Source organism: Thermobia domestica, chromosome 9 (genome assembly GCF_964235325.1).
Source record: "Thermobia domestica chromosome 9, izTheDome1.hap1.1, whole genome shotgun sequence".
NCBI lineage: Eukaryota > Metazoa > Arthropoda > Insecta > Zygentoma > Lepismatidae > Thermobia > Thermobia domestica.
Genome location: NC_137462.1, coordinates 53217401 through 53233482, shown reverse-complemented (window position 1 = coordinate 53233482; position 16082 = coordinate 53217401). Strand labels below are relative to the sequence as shown.

Below are 16082 nucleotides of genomic sequence, written 5' to 3'. Positions count from 1 at the left end.
TTGGGGGAGGAAGCAAGTGTTGCCAGGAAAGAGTAGAGAGTGGCTGCGATAATATGGATGCGTGTGTTTTACACACACACACACACACACACAATATATATGTGTTCTAGCCCAGTACACCTGGAGTAATTTTAACCAAACTTGTTACATACAATATACGGGAAAAGATCACATGTAAAAATAATATAAAACGACCGATAGTACGGAAGTATCGAATCCATAGGTCGTTGATTAAAGAGTCCAAATCAATATAAATTATTTTTTCTATGTAATAGAAGATTGGTAGAAATAAATGTCCGGGTAGCACTAGGCAAATGAGCTTGTAATTCTATAAGTTTGTGGTGCCCCAAAATTGAAATATACACTATCAAATATTTCAGCAATCTATATATATAAAAGAGAACGCACAAATCCTTTGTGAACTCATCACGCTAATACGGCTGAACCAATTTCTTTCATTTTTGGGGGGTTATTAGGATTTGGACCCTAGATGGTTTTTATCATATCACTTTAATTTTTAATTACCAGTGTCTTGAGATAATTGACCATTCAAGTGTCCATACGTACAAATCCTTTGTTATTAGTTCATCATAGGTAAAAATAAACGTATTTATATGCAACCCGCATGACCATGTGACTCGGCGGGTTAACATAAATGACAGGCGCTATAATTTTAACATTTACTGCAATTTGAAAGCGAAAAAGTAAAAATTATCTAAGTAACAAAGTTTATTGCGTTCCGGGGTGACCGCAGCGAAGCGGGGTGAACGCTGCTAGTATTATATATTTACTAATAATACCTTTATGTATTTTCGCAAAGCAAGGGAGAATTCATGATGTGATATTTGATAAATATACCTTACTTTATATATTTTATAATTATCTTTAACACTTCTATGGTTGTAATTTCTTGAATAGTCCTTTGAATACAGGGAGTAGAGCAGTGCTTTAAAGAGACTTGAGTCAATATTCGGAACGCTTAAAACAAAAGAATAAACCCGAAATACTATAATAATAATAATAATAATAATAATAATAATAATAATAATAATAATAATAATAATAATAATAATAATAATAATAATAATAATAATGAATAATGCCCACAGATTAGCCTTGGGCTCAGTGGTTGTGTTGACTTGGGATTCTGGCAGAGGCGGATCTAGCCCGGGGCCGGGGGTGCCTAGGCCCCCCACTTTTCAGGGTGACGAAAATAATTTAAGCTATTATTTATATATTTTTGAAACTTTATAGTAAACTTATGTTATACTTCTCATAGTCTGGGGTCTGGCAGCCTCCCAGTTTTTACCTTCTAGGTCCGCCACTGGATTCTGGGATAGATCTCTACCACCAACTATGCTGAAAGGACTTTATCCTGGTATTCCCAGTCACAGCAGGGGAATACTGGCATTGTATTTTAAATACCCAGAACCTGGCCGCTATTTTGCTTAACTTTATCAATTGTGAAAACAGTATAGAAAAATCTCCTTCAAGATACCACTTCTCAAAAAATTAAAATAAAATAAAATAATAAAAAAAGGTGAACCCATATATGTCTGATTTTTTTCTGTCTGTCTTAACAAGGCGAGTAGAAGACACTTCTCGCATCTGTCCATTGCAACTACCACAACATGACAAGAGTCCCAAGGTTTTGTTTCTTCGGTTTCACAGCAGCCCTGCTCGCATATTTTTCATCCACGGCAAAGCGCCGCATAATATGAAAGGGTACACTTCTCATCCGGCAAACTGCCGGAAACGGTTCCGGCAAATCGCCGCATAATGTGAAAGAAGCCTTAATCCGTCCATGCTCAAAACACGGCATTTATATGCATTAAAGCAAGAAGACACACACACACATACATAACAAAGAAACAATTCAATGTCACATCAAAATAAAAAAATAGATGAACTTCTTTGAAGACACCTCATTTTAAAAACAAAAGGTAAGAAAAATGTCGGTGTTCTCTACTTAGAAATTATTTCTACGAAAGAATTAAAACCTTTTACATGCAAAGCTATTCGTCAATTACTGTGCATAAAAGTGGATTTATAAATGTATTTAGCATCTACTTTCCAGTGACGGTATGTTTTAATCATTGAAAAACCAGAGATGGTATGCCTTCATCACTGAAAAACCAGAGGCGGAATGCCATACCACTGCATGCCGTCTCACTTCGACCACTAGTTACAAATAGTTGTAATGTAAATTTCCATAACTGATTCCCAAGTGGATCTATATACTAACCAAAGGTAGTTTTGTCAAGTTTAACAAAAAGTCCAAAATACGCCTCTTGGAAAGAGCTCTTGTTTGTAAAATAATATATAATGATCGCTTTTGGCTGTTGCAATGGTCTGTCCAAGCAGCTTGACTGTTAAAAAAAATATATAAAAACAAAGGTCTTTTCTTATATGCAAAAAAGGAAGGAAAAGCTTAGTGTGGTGAATTCTACTTCGCCCCGGGCGCCGAAATGTCTGGCTACGGCTCTGATCAGAACAGAATTTGTCTTTTAATGTAATGAAACATTTGCCAGTGCTTATAAAATCCGTTTGTAGGGACTCAGAAATTGCATACAAAATTACTTGTGGGCGAACCAAAACCACTGCAATCTGTCAAAGATTAATCTACTGTTTTATCCTTTTTTTTAAAAAAAAAAGAACGTTCTTTTTTTTTAAAAAAAAAAAACGTTCTTTTTTTTTACAAAAACTTAAAAAACTCCTGTTTTTTTTTTGTTAATACAACCTGGCAACACTGGCCGGCTAAATAAGCATGGGTGTTGGGTGCGTGGATTTAGTTGCAGTTAGTTGGCGGTGAAAGTGTGAGGTTGTGTGTATGTGCTGGTGATTCTATCTATGCCTGCTCAGAAACTTGTGGTAGATAGACATTCCTTAAAAATATTAAACATGGAAGACACAACGTTACCACAAAATAATTCACACCAAGAACTAGTGGGCGAGACGGACAGTGACAGTGTTAATAGTGCCTCTGTACGATCAGACGATATCGATGGGGTAACTTCAAAAATTGGTGTAATAAAAGGAAGGCGTGGTATAAGTTCTGTAACTTTTCGTCAGTGGTTGACGGTTGTGGTACTATGCTTTGTGAATCTAATAAATTATATGGACAGATTTACACTTGCAGGTTAGTGATAATGCAGTCGCATGTATATGTATGTACTGTATTTTTTAAAATTTATTTATACAATGCTGTACTCAAATAAAATAAAAAATAAAATTAGGGAATGTGATATATTTGTAAATAGAAACAAGAAAATGGTTGTAAATTACATTTTATCCAGTCAACTTGAGAAATTTGAAGGGAAAGGCGCGTAACTAGAGAGTGAGAAGGAATGAATACTATTGTGCCCTGTGCTATACTGTTAGACTACGGATAGGTACTTTTCAGTTCTCAAAAATAAGGACCCATTGCCCGCACCCCTTTATAGGAAATTATCTTAGTTTCGCAAATGAGGAGGGATTCCGACTTACGCATATCTGTCATTGGTACGGCCTTGATCAAGGTTTTTTATGTGGGAAATGTGTGGATTTCGAATTCAGGTGCCGGTAGGAGTTCGAAAAAGGACATTACATCTGAAAGAAATACGGAGAGAAGAACGGATTGGGCTGAGAGTCATATTAGGGTCTCCGGCTTACGGTTTTGGTTCGCTGCTCGACTGGCCGTTCAATAACAACATTTCCACCCAAATCTGTATGTACAACCGGATTCGATTCCTGGCGCATTCACACTTGTCTTTGAATCTAGTTTGACTTTGCAAATCGTCCTTTTCTCATTAAATCTGGTGTTTGTGGGTAGTAGTGAAAGAGATGTAGCTTGAGAATGCTCTTCATAAATGGAATTTGTACGGGTAAATGTGTAATTTAACGAAGTAAGGAGCCCATTTTATGCGTGCAAATTGAGAATAGCCTAGCGTCCATATGGATACAAGTTATTTTTCTACAAAACTCGTGTCTAAGATCTACTCCATTACCGGATTTTAATTTTGATTATTACACTTGCACAATAAATTTTGCTTTGTAACCTGCTGAGACGCGTGCTGGACTAAATGCCAGCGAGCGAAGACATGGTTTAACAGTTGGTTAGGGCGCCTAACGCACAGGGGCTGTCATTATGTGAAATCATTCTGAAAGCCCATTAGGTATTGCAGTATGTATGTATACAGTTTGCAGTGCTTCCTTTATTTGGGACTTACATGGGATTCACGCGTACATACATTGTTTTATCTTATTTTTGTAGTTAGTGGTCAACAGCGCCTAACAATAGCAAAATAACAGTCCACTAACAATGAAGAAGAAAATCTTTGATTTCCCACAGACAATGAATAAATCTTTAATGTCCCATGGACTTACTCGTTTAGCGAAGGGAGGCGTATTATTGGTAAAAGTGGATGAATATGGAAGAATTGGAGAACGTAGGAGGATACCACGGACATGTCTCACCACCTTGCATGGCCTAGGATGAACCAGGCTCTTCCTAGTCTTCCATACGAATACACCCTGTAGTGTTTTGGTTTCGTGTTCAGCCCGTGGTTGAACACATCAGGATGCTTCGAATTTCACCTTAATGTGTAGGTAGTTTTGCGGCTCGTCTAAGCTTACTGGTGGAAACTGTTAAAACTTCCATAGACCAGTCGCACCAGCGCGTCAAAGGGTTCTGTAACTGAATAAACATGTTTTTGGCAGTAAGAGATAAATCTTTTACCAATGAAAGAACTCATACTATGTATGCTGACCAGTTATCAATTTGCACGATATAATTAACACTTATTTGTGTTGTTACGTATTTAAAATTACCGAATCCAAATATTTGGAGTTCTTTTCATGACAAAGTTGCAAACCCTCATGGTGAGGGTGTACTACTGAGTCTCAGATTGCGATCTCTAATGTTGTTTCGGGTCTTAATTTAACCAGTAAATTTCGCCTCCTGTCCTTGCCACTCAAACCGAGACAATAAACCAAGTACCGCTAATCTGAGACTTTTTCTGTCAAACTCCCACATTAGTATATGTAATGTATTTATAGATTGATAGGTAGTGGTCGCAATGGGACGGTAGACTTAGCTGTGAGGTTGGTATGTACGGACAGGGTTGGCAAAAACCATGGTTTTTATTGAAAAAACCAAAAAAACAGGGTTTTTTTGGTTTAAACCAGGTCTTTTTGGTTTAAGTAATTTGCTCTATGTATTTATATCACATATGAACAGAAATAAGTTTGTTTCGCCTTCGTGTTATGTTACAACAATCGGGTTACACTGAAAGGGGTTACATAAGCTCAAAGCGAAATCCAGATCGCTTCTCGGCTTTGAACTCGAAACCAGGATTAAGTGGCGATACGATTGCCGACTTCTGATAAAAATACATTGTACTGATCTTGACATACTTGTTAATATAATTGTCAAGAGCCATTTCAAAAGGACAAAAAATAAACAGTTGCACAAGTGAAACCATTGTACAGAATTACATATGGGCAATTTCAAAATACTGCAGTGTACACAAGAACTAATTTAGTCCAAGTTAGTTCACTACGACTTTTATTAGTCCAAGTTAAAGAAATACGACGACTTAATTTGCATATCAGTAAGAAAAGTGAATAAGGATACGAATTATTTGAATCCGCTTTGGTTCTGACCCATTTATACATAAATGGATACCAAAGATACTTCTGATTTCAATAAATGCCTCTGCTGTTTTTTTTATGACCCTCCCCCCCCAAAAAAAGTACGGCACTTCGATGAATTTTACCAACAGTAAACATTATTGAAACGAAACAATATTTAGAATTTTTCTTTGATTGCAATTGGAAACAATAACAACAAACCATAAAAAAAAAAAAATCACAAAAGAAACATTCATAAAGTTATGAAAAGAACAAAAGTTGCTTTTGTAGCATAATATTTTTGAGTACTGAATGGGGAATTTAGGTCTGAATATAATACGAATAATGTACGGGAGTGAAACATGATAACCCACGAATGCGTGTTCATCAATATTTTACGAACATTTTTCGTTTTTTGGTTTAAACCTTTTTTTTTTTTTTTTTTAACAGCTGGTTTAAACCAGCCAACCCTGTGTACGGAACACTGGAATTTCGGATTGTTACTGTGAAACCTCTAAGTGACGGACATTTGTCGTAACTCGTGATAATTGTGTGCAATATCGGTAAACTATAAGTATAAATATAGGTTAATATCTAGATACTGTAGTCGGTGTTCGAATTACTAGGGCAGTTAGGAGAAAATTCCGTGCAGTTTTACTATGCGAATCCATAATATAAGTAGGAGTAGTATTATGAACGGGTTAAAAGCCTCGCAGGGGTTGGTTGGATTCTGTTCTCGACATAAAATGGGTAAATTAAAGAGTTGATCAAATTTCTCTGTACATTTTACAATGTGGATCCATGTAGTAAAACTGCATCGAGAATTCTCTCAAGGAACGAGTGTCGCTTGGGGATATATTTATATGGGTAGTATGTACTTGTAAAATACGTCTTTATGATAATTCTCTCTTGAAATACGAGTTATATGTCTATAAAAATCTCGAGCTCCCTCATGGTTAAGTGATTGGCATAGGCTACGCGCTTTTCGCATGGGAGACCCGGGTTTGATTCCCTGCAGAAACTCATGTGGTTCGGATCCCACGTTAAGCTATAGGTAGACGTCTTATATAGCCACCTTTTTGATAGGTATGATAACCTCGAAATCAAATCAAATGTGTAAAAGTCTCTTGATTCACTTACAGACTGTACGGTATTCAAAGTACAAGTAATCCAGTAAAATGGAACATTATTATTAAATACTGGAAATATGGACAGAACTAATCAACCATGATTGCTTATGAATTTCTTGGAAGAAGTCGGAGTCTCTCGTGTAATCCTGCGAACTCTACTTGCTGATCAAAGTTTACGTGTATGTATGGGGTCAGTCAAAAGAGTCAACTAAAGATACATTTTCAAAATGCAGAAAGTATTTTCTTTGCTAAATACGTGAGAGCTGATGATGATTCCTATCCATTATGAAAAGATTGTTCATGACCTTTAAAAGAGAGAGTTTGTGTCCATAATAATACACAGATTTTTGCTGGAACAAAAAAGTATATTCGTATCATTTTTTAAAATGTATTTATTCACAGCATCTTAACAATGTAAATTGTACAGTAGTATAAGGAGCCATGTGTTTATGCAAAGTCTTTAAGAGGAAGAGGATCTTCGACGTAATTTTTTGAGATTTCCTCCAACGAGCCTTTAACAGATTATACGTGCCTGGGAAAGTTACACAGCAGATTATTATTAAATACTAGATTAGTTAGTGAAGACATCACATATATACTTGTCGCGTGGCTGTTGAAATCCTAGTACTGTCTGGTTTCAACTTCTAATTTTCAGGGCTAAGGAAATTATGGCGTACGTTCATTATTATTAGTGTGACTTGTTCATTATTTTTTTGTGTTTGATTTTAGTCCAAATTGCTGTAGCAGTGTAAATTTTTTGAAAACATGAATATGGTGCATGCATATATTTCAGGACTTTGGATAGAATCGAAGTAACAGAAATAATGAGAATCTTTTGTGTTTGTTACTTTTGTTATCTGGCACAGTTCAGTATTGCTAGTTGGATTTGTCGGATATGCTCGGTTTATTCTCTTGTCCTGATATATTCTTTTACTGTCGTTTCACTTGAGTTCTAGAGTGCCATATGATACAGTCCGAGTATTTTCATGTTAAGAGATTAAATTAAATATTTGTTAATAATGAAAACTTGTCCTGGAGCCCTGCCTGTTAATCTAGTGGCTAGTACGTTCGGCGTTGGTAAATGGTAGAGAAGGAATTGGTAGGATATGAATGTGGGGAAAAGGGGACGGGGGACCCTCGTGAAGACCCATGAACGTCTTCACAAACTCATTTAGTCTGGGATGGAAACAAACTCCTTCGCACCAGAGATAAGCACTGTATTAATGAGCTATCCTGCCCACCGCAATATGAGAAGCGTATTTTTGTACAAATCACTTTTTCCTCTTTCGAACACATTAGACGCTTCTCACTACATTACTCTTTCTCTTATTATGGTGTCAATACTAGAGGTATGTTTGGTCAAATTGTTGCCCTTTATGAATCTAAAGGGAAGGAAATTGGGTTGAAAGGTTTAGATAAACTATATATTGTGTACGTGCATGCTTGAGAATTTTAACAAGCGGTTGCGTACTTCTTCCCCTCCCCAGTCACTGACCTTTTGTAGCTGATCAAGCTGATAAATTTGATAAAATTCATCCCTGCCAGTAAAGTAACAATGCATGGGACAGAAATTATAATTTCTAAATAATTTCCCGTGCTGTTTTTTGTGCCTAATGTCCTTGTGCTTGGGAAGTTGTGATTATCTTCAAACTGTTTCTTCGATCATTCTTATACCGTTTCCGTTTTAAATGGAATGTATTGTTAATTAATGTATATCATAGAGAGTTATGATCTAGTGGCTAGCACGCGCTCCTTTGATGTACGAGGTGTCAGAGTTTATTCCCGATCGGACAGTCCAGAAAGTTGAACGCATTACGATAGTTCGGATTCCATCTTAAAACTGTGGGTCCATCTCATGTAGCCTTCGTGCTGACAAGGAATGCTAAGCTCCAATTAATAATAATGTCTAATTTTTTAATTGACGAATATTTGTTTCTCGTTTAACGAGGTTACTACTATTTTCATTGGCTCCAAATCACGTCGGGCTTTAATCCAGTAAAGTTGGTGGATACACAGGCTATCCTGGGAGATCGTCCCGCACATCTGCCATGCAACGCATGCTGTCTCGTTCTTAAAATTACTGATCGTTTTATGCGATTCGATTCAAAGATAATTTATATCAAAATTATTGTATTTCATGTAAACATTGCTTTAAATTGTGGTTATTTAAAACTGTTTTAGGTGTCTTTCATTTCTGAGTGGTGGGTTTTAATTGCCGGATTTAAAGAAATTGTTCATAGCAAGTTCATCAGCATGTGCGAGGCATAACTTTGGGTTTCGTTTAACACTTTAAGCTTAAGCGCCAGGCTTCAAAATCAGATTATTTACTCCGGGACCAGGAGCGTTCATTGGTATATTTAGCAACACGTGAAGTGTGTATGATGTATGGCTTCCAGTAATAGACAAGTATGCATGAAATTTATGCACATGACACAAAGGTGTAAGAGGCGAATTTTGAGATGATGAGCATTGGAAAAGAATAGGAATGTAGTTGAATAGTGAATGGGGACAGATTTTACAGATATAAGAATATGGTTGAAAGAGATCGGTTTGGTGATTGTATTTGTAAATAGCTATCACCGAAGGCTGCAGAGCGGGCTTTCTCTCTTGTTGTCAAAAGGAAGGTGAAGATTATTCGTAAGATTAGCATTAGGAAAAACTTATTAGCAAGGTCGTCTTCGAAAAAATCCGTTTCTAGTTCCTCGGAGCACGTTCTTTTGCAGGAGTATACTATACACGGTGCTGATAACAATCGAGCGTCTGGAATGTGCCTTATAGGTTTTCCGTGATTTTCCCTTAGATAGAGTGATTTTGAGTTGTATTGGGCCGTGGTGTTGAATACCTCTAGTTGCTGAGTAGAAGTACTTTGTAACACCTGTGTTTGTTAAGTAAGTTTAACTTAGATGCCAGTAATGAAATATTAGAGGAAATGTTTTCATGGTGTTAGCAGAAAGTTAGTAATAGGATCACATGGCTTAAAATACAAATATGGCAGGAGAGTGTGAATTAGTTACAGGTTTTGCGAAGATTCCTTTGTAAACATCACCCGCTTTTCATACTACCAATGTGATGCACTAGAGGTTTTTTTTTATTCTTTTTGGTATTCTAAAATTTTTAAAGAGTGACTCAATTCAGTTTATCAGGGCCTTTTGATTCTAATGTTAGGAAGTGATGATATTGCATTTTATTTGTTTATTTTTAAATAATAAAATTGGAGATAGAATACGTATTTTGTTATTTTACTTAGAAATGGACTGTTTTATTTTTTTTCTTTAATTTCGAATTACATTTATTTATTTATTTTACAAATGAGGTAGCCTGATTCTTTTAACAAATTGTCAAGTATTCTTAGTGTCATTTTAATAATAGTTCAAGTAAACATTACACCTAGCAGAAATCTGAGTATATCCTAATCAGAGGGGAGGGATAGATCTGTGGTTTCAGGCCAGGCATCAAATTACGGACAATCCGATTGTGAGGCAACTCCAGCGAGATCCACATTCGCATTTTCTTTATTCTACAACTTTGAGCTTTGCTATAACCGTAAATGAATGACTTATATATGTGATTGAAATTGCAGGAAGTTATAAACACGTTGATCGAGATTGTTTGATTTTTACCTTTTGTCATCCGCATTTATTTGTTATGCTGTATTTGAATAGTATAATTCCAACTCAGTCAACGATCAAATCATTCTTTTATGGCTATACCTTTGGGTTATAGGAAATTTTCCCAAATTGTGTACCTGTTTGTCGAAAATACATACTTGCGCGGTTATATTTATTTTTACCGTTTTGTTTGTATCGAGAATTGCGTCAACTTAATGTGGGGCTGGAAGTAGAAAGGAAATTTTGTGATTGTGTTCTGTGTCCTCATAAGAAAGGGGATGGTGTTACGAAGTATTTGTAATGCATTGGATACAAATAAAGCTAACTCATGGCTTCTTTCCATGATTAAGAACACCGGCCGGGCGAGCAGACACGCTCTACGTGTCTCACCTGACTTTCTGGTGACGTCACGAGGATCGTCTGTTTTGAGCTTCATCGTATGATCGCTCGCAGCCAATGGGCGAACAGCACCGGTAAACCTACTTGAATACTATGCAACACGTGGGAAGGGTACACTGTAAGCAAGCGGTGACCCAAAACCGCGAAAGTGGAGGCAGAATGAATTCAGGGTTTCTTACTATTTCATTTTGTTTTCTGGTAATTCATTAAGCATGCAAGGACGCTGCTGTAAATTTCTGTGTACAACGTAAATAGTTACTGCATTGGAATTTTACGTTTGTTGTAGTTATATCACGCGTTTTATTTTTATTTTTATTTTTTTAAATTTTGTTTTTGACGGGATCAAGAGCGCATGTAGTTGTTTCATTTTCTTGCGTAAGACCGTTACTTCCTTTACGTCAGATCGATAAATGAAGTTTCTACTTCCGTGAAAATTAAATTAAATTGATAAAAATTATGTATGCAACGTTATTGTTACTTACGAATTACGGCTTGCCTTTTAAATAGAAAAACTAATGTATGTTGTAGGGAATACTAACAATTTTTAGTATTTTGCTAATGAGGATTTAGAGGTACATTTTTGTTAACGAAAGTCCTGGGTTCTTGTTTGTAAGCCAAAGCAATATATACTGTGGCGGATCCAGGATACGATCAAGGGATGGGCTAAACCATAATATGCCGTTTTATCCAGTCTAAAGCTGAATTGCTCATTTTATCCCGTGTAAACTTTCCCTTGGATCCGCCCTTGTATATATATATATATATATATATATATATATATATATATATATATATCGTCGGCGGCAATTCAAAACCTGCTATGTGCATTTTGCAGGAGAAGCGAAGAACAGTATACTGGTTAGCTTTTTGGCTTTATAAAAGTGATGTTATAAGTAATATTTGATGCTGCACGTAACTGGTACCTTCTCAAGTAACTTGAGAAGGTACCAGTTACGTGCAGCATCAAATATTACTTATAACATCACTTTTATAAAGCCAAAAAGCTAACCAGGATACTGTTTTTCGCTTCTCCTGCAAAATGCACATAGCAGGTTTTGAATTGCCGCCGACGATATATAACTAAAAAAAAAAAAAAAAAAAAAACATTTCAGATCTCTATTGCAAGTGAAAATGATAAATTGCGTACGTACGGTTGTGTAAGACTGTTCATAGGTAGGGCTTTCAGATGCTCCGGATTTACGTAATGTGTCCCAGTAAAATTGTGAAAAACTCTCCAAAGCATAATTAGCGCAATATTTAAAAAGCCCCGGTTCTGTTAGTCATCGGTACTAAACGAATAGGAATAAGCTACTATTTGTCAGTCGCCCCTGTTACATAATTAACTCAATTTCAAGAAGTAACAAGTGCATAATTTTCATAGTGTCTCAGGTTTTTTTAGTCTGAAAATGTAGGAGGCTACTCGTAGGTACACAAGAGTTCTTGGTAAAAATTACTTTTGTCGCTTCAAATGGGGACGCGGTGGTAGTGGTAGACCGCTTACCCCTGGTGCGTGGCGTCTCAAGTTCGATCCCGGCAAAGTAAGTTTGTTGGTGGACAACATCGTGTCCGTGGGTTTTCTCGGGATCCTCATGTTTCCTTCCACTTTTTCGTTCCACCAATTTTCATATTGTCATTCATTTACTTTAATCATCGTCTACTTCAGCCGAAAGAGCATAATCGTAAAACGTCAAACTCGGATTTCATTGTCTAGTCGCTTCAAGTTAAAGGTAGAAAGCTTACGTAATGTAATAATATTTACACATGAATTTGTACATTAGGTAAATTTGAAGCAATTAACTTAATTTTTAACAAAGTGGCTTCTCATAAGAGCCACTAATGGTATGGTGCTTATTCTCGTAATGACTGACAGTTTTATGGTGCTTGGTTTAAAAGTGGTAAGTCGGGACATGATTCAGACGGTTAAGCTTGCTTTCTACTCAGTGCGTGTTACCTTTCTTTCTCGAAAGTGGTGCTATTAACCACTGTGAAGTAAACATGTAATAGTAGCTTTCAGGTGTCGTTGAATAAAGGCTTTCTTCTAGCAGCAAATGACAACATCAGCTCATAAGGAAATAGAGCTATGGCAATTGGCTGGTATTTCTATCATTGTAGAAAGAATATAATGAACGAGATTAGTGAAAGTAATTGTGCAAGACATTTCTTCCTGCCCAGTGCTTTTTTTTTTATGTTGCTGGAGGGCATTTGGCATTGCGTATGAAGAAACTTAAGGACAATTACGTAAACACGGAATCGTACGATATTTATCTTCGTTGTGTTTATTTTCACCTTGAAGGTCAAGCAAGGAAGATTGATTTAGTCATACTTGTGTAACAATTGACTTAAAATTTGTATGGGAATGCAAGTTGCATGCTGTTTTATTATTAAGTTTCATTGATCATTTTGGAGAATCTTATCAGGCTTAGCCTATGTTTGCTATTGCAGTTATATGAATGATGATATATTGACATTTGGCCCTTGTCGAAATTGTAATGCCCTTGTCGACAGTTTAACGAGTACGACTTTCGATCTAATTGTCATATTTCCGTGTGTAATTTATCAGGAATTTCCTGAACTGATGTCTTCTTTGCTTGAGGCTTCTTTCTTTCTCTCACTGCGGGAAAAGTAGTTCGATGACCACGCACTTTTCATTCTAATAATGACTTTCGTGATTTAAAGTAAAAACTGCTTGCAGAATTAGTAACGAGTTAATAATTTTCACTGCTTGTTCCAGAATTTTTGTCGTATTTTATTATTTGCTGCAGGGCTTTACGCAAACTTTATTTATTCTTTTTCCAAGTTAGAAAAGAAACGCACACAGACTAGCTGACGTAATTACTTGTTCTTCGGTTGGTGAGAAAGATGATACAAAGTATTTCAAGGGTGTGCAGGCATGTTGCTTCTAATTTAGGAACCTAATTCACTCTAGTTCAGATTCACTCGGGTTTTAACAACCCGATCTTTTCCACCCTGTTGTTTACACATTCTCCCAGAAAACTTAATTCCCGGAGACTGGCTGCATCGGGACGCTGTCCACTCGAGGATGTGCTTTGTCCAAGATGATATTTTAGTACAGTGGAATTCACCTTCTAGGGGGGGGGGATCCCTTTTCGAGATGAATCATCAGTTTTCTAATTGCTACATTGGTGCCTAAATTGGACACTTCAGCGCTCAGAAAAGTAATCTGGTTATTTTTCTCAAACTTCATATCCTCATCTTCTGAATTCAAGCAAAAATAATTAAATTTCGCCTTAATCACCATATATTTTCTTCGTTTTTACTTTCTTATGAAGTATAGGAAAACAGCTAAAATGTTTTTCCATTTAATTCAATGAGACGTCACTGACCCTGTTATTATCAGGTAATTTTATAGTCATATGATAAGACCTATGATAGATAAGTTTCACTTTACGATGTATAGTCATATCTCTGAGGAAGTTTTTCCAAGAAGATTAGGTCTTTGTTTGCATTTCTTACTCTGTTTTTGTAGCCATTGAACTCAAAGTTGTTATGTTTGATAACATAGTAGGCTTTATCACGATGTGTACATTATCTGCATAATTTTTGTTGACGTTTTATTTTTCAATTTGTTTTTGCCTCTTACTGAAGTATCAACATTTGCTGATGTAAGAACATCACATTGCAGAGCTCAAAGGTGGATATGTCAGCAACTTCATTGCAGATAAATAACAATGAGATGTGTGATTTTTTTTTTTCGCGATGTGTTATTGTTTTTCTGTATTAAGTATGAAGATAGCAGTTTCTTACTACCTTATTAATTTTTAATGCATATTATCTATTTCCCAGAAACAGCACTGATTATATGATAAACTCATATATGTTTCACAGTCTTGCCTCTCCTCCCCCTCCCGACAAAATCGGAAGCGACGCTACTGGGTACTTATGCGGTAATTACATATTGCTGTCGTACTACACTGATTTCATACAACTAGAAGAATTACAGATATAATTCTAAATTTCTTCTCTCTTTTTTTTTTTTTTTTTTTTAAATTGAATGGTACACTATAAAAATCGCTGCTTTTAATAACTGAAAAGTACGCGGGAAGAACAAGCTAGACAGTCTTAACGATTTACATTTTACGGTAAAGTGTCAATCGGTAGAGGGTAGCGTGGCGTTTCGGACATGTACTCATTTGTCACCGAAAGGTTTGGAATCCTTCGTAAAACAATTTTTTTTTTTTTTTTTTTTTTTAACACGGAAAATGAAAGAATGATAAATGCATTAACATTTTCTGAGTAAACTGAGATTCTTGCTGAATAAAAATTGATAGCAATCAGGGTTCAGTAGTTGTATTTTGATTCCAGTGACAAAATGCTGATGTCTTACCGAAATCTGCTTTGAAGTGGAAATATCTGCGTGAAATATCGACACTTCCAGACATACAACACTCCGTGATACAAACATATCGCATCGGGGATGAACTAGGGATGACCAGAACAGAATCGTGAGCTACCTGGGTCGCGGGTGGTAATGAAACCGGGTAACTCAAATCCGAAAATGTCTGGCCATTTCTAGAATGAACATAGACTAGATGCGGATGTAGAGTTTCAAACTTTTTATTAGTCTGTGTTCAATATCCCGCCGAATTTTGACGTTAAATGGCAGGCAACTTCTGTAGCTGTTGTCAGTAGACGAATAGTGGAGCAACTGGTCCGTCGCAGTTGCGTGGAGGGCGTAACAAACAACGAATGCTCTTTTCCCAGTCTTGCCGTTTTTGTAACGCTTTATCGTGGTCATTTAATCCATATTACCACTTATTCCCGAGGTTGATTTAACACGAAAGTTCATGTGAAACGTGTTCTTATGCATATTTGACACTGAACGTAGTTTCTAATTTCTTTGGTGATATGAAGGTATTATGAAAGTATCGGCGGAATATGTGCCGATTCCAAATAGAGCATGCGCAGGTTTTTATAGCTACATCTACAACTGGTAATTATTTAAATCAATTTACTAATTTAAAAACAAAAAAAAAAAAAAAAAAATTAATGTCGTAGCTGCACTGGAATACCCCTTTCGTCAGGGCAGGGAAGTCAGCTAGTGTTGGGATCTAGTCAGGAAAAATGGGTGATCGTATTCAGCAGATAATGTTGGCATTGCGGCGTTACCAAGTCCTAAGAACAGTTGGGGAGTTACTTGAAAAATAAAAGTAGCAAACTCCGGTCTCAAAAACCAGTATTAACAGCTAAGAGAGACGATGTGCTGACCACACATTACTTGGAGGTCATGAGAACCACAAGCCAGATGGTTTGGTTTCTACGCCAGGAGTTTAGTCTCTTAGCTCCTTTTATTTTAATTTATTAGTAACAAAGTATT

General features: G+C 36.4%; 1 protein-coding gene across 4 annotated transcripts in view; it reads left to right on the top strand.

Annotated features, from left to right (window-relative positions):
- The first annotated feature begins 2759 nt into the window (after nucleotides 1–2759).
- Nucleotides 2760–16082, top strand: part of spin (lysolipid transporter protein spinster) — a 147278-nt gene continuing 133955 nt past the window's right edge. For 2 of the 4 annotated variants that reach the window (XR_014133032.1, XM_081771064.1), the window contains exon 1: nucleotides 2760–3139. Coding sequence is in view for 3 of the 4 variants with exons in the window: in XM_081771064.1 (XP_081627190.1) it covers nucleotides 2851–3139 (289 nt within the window). In the remaining variant the exon portion in view is untranslated. The remainder of the gene's footprint in view (nucleotides 3140–16082) is intronic. The other 2 variants (XM_081771063.1, XM_081771065.1) reach the window with 1 other exon arrangement.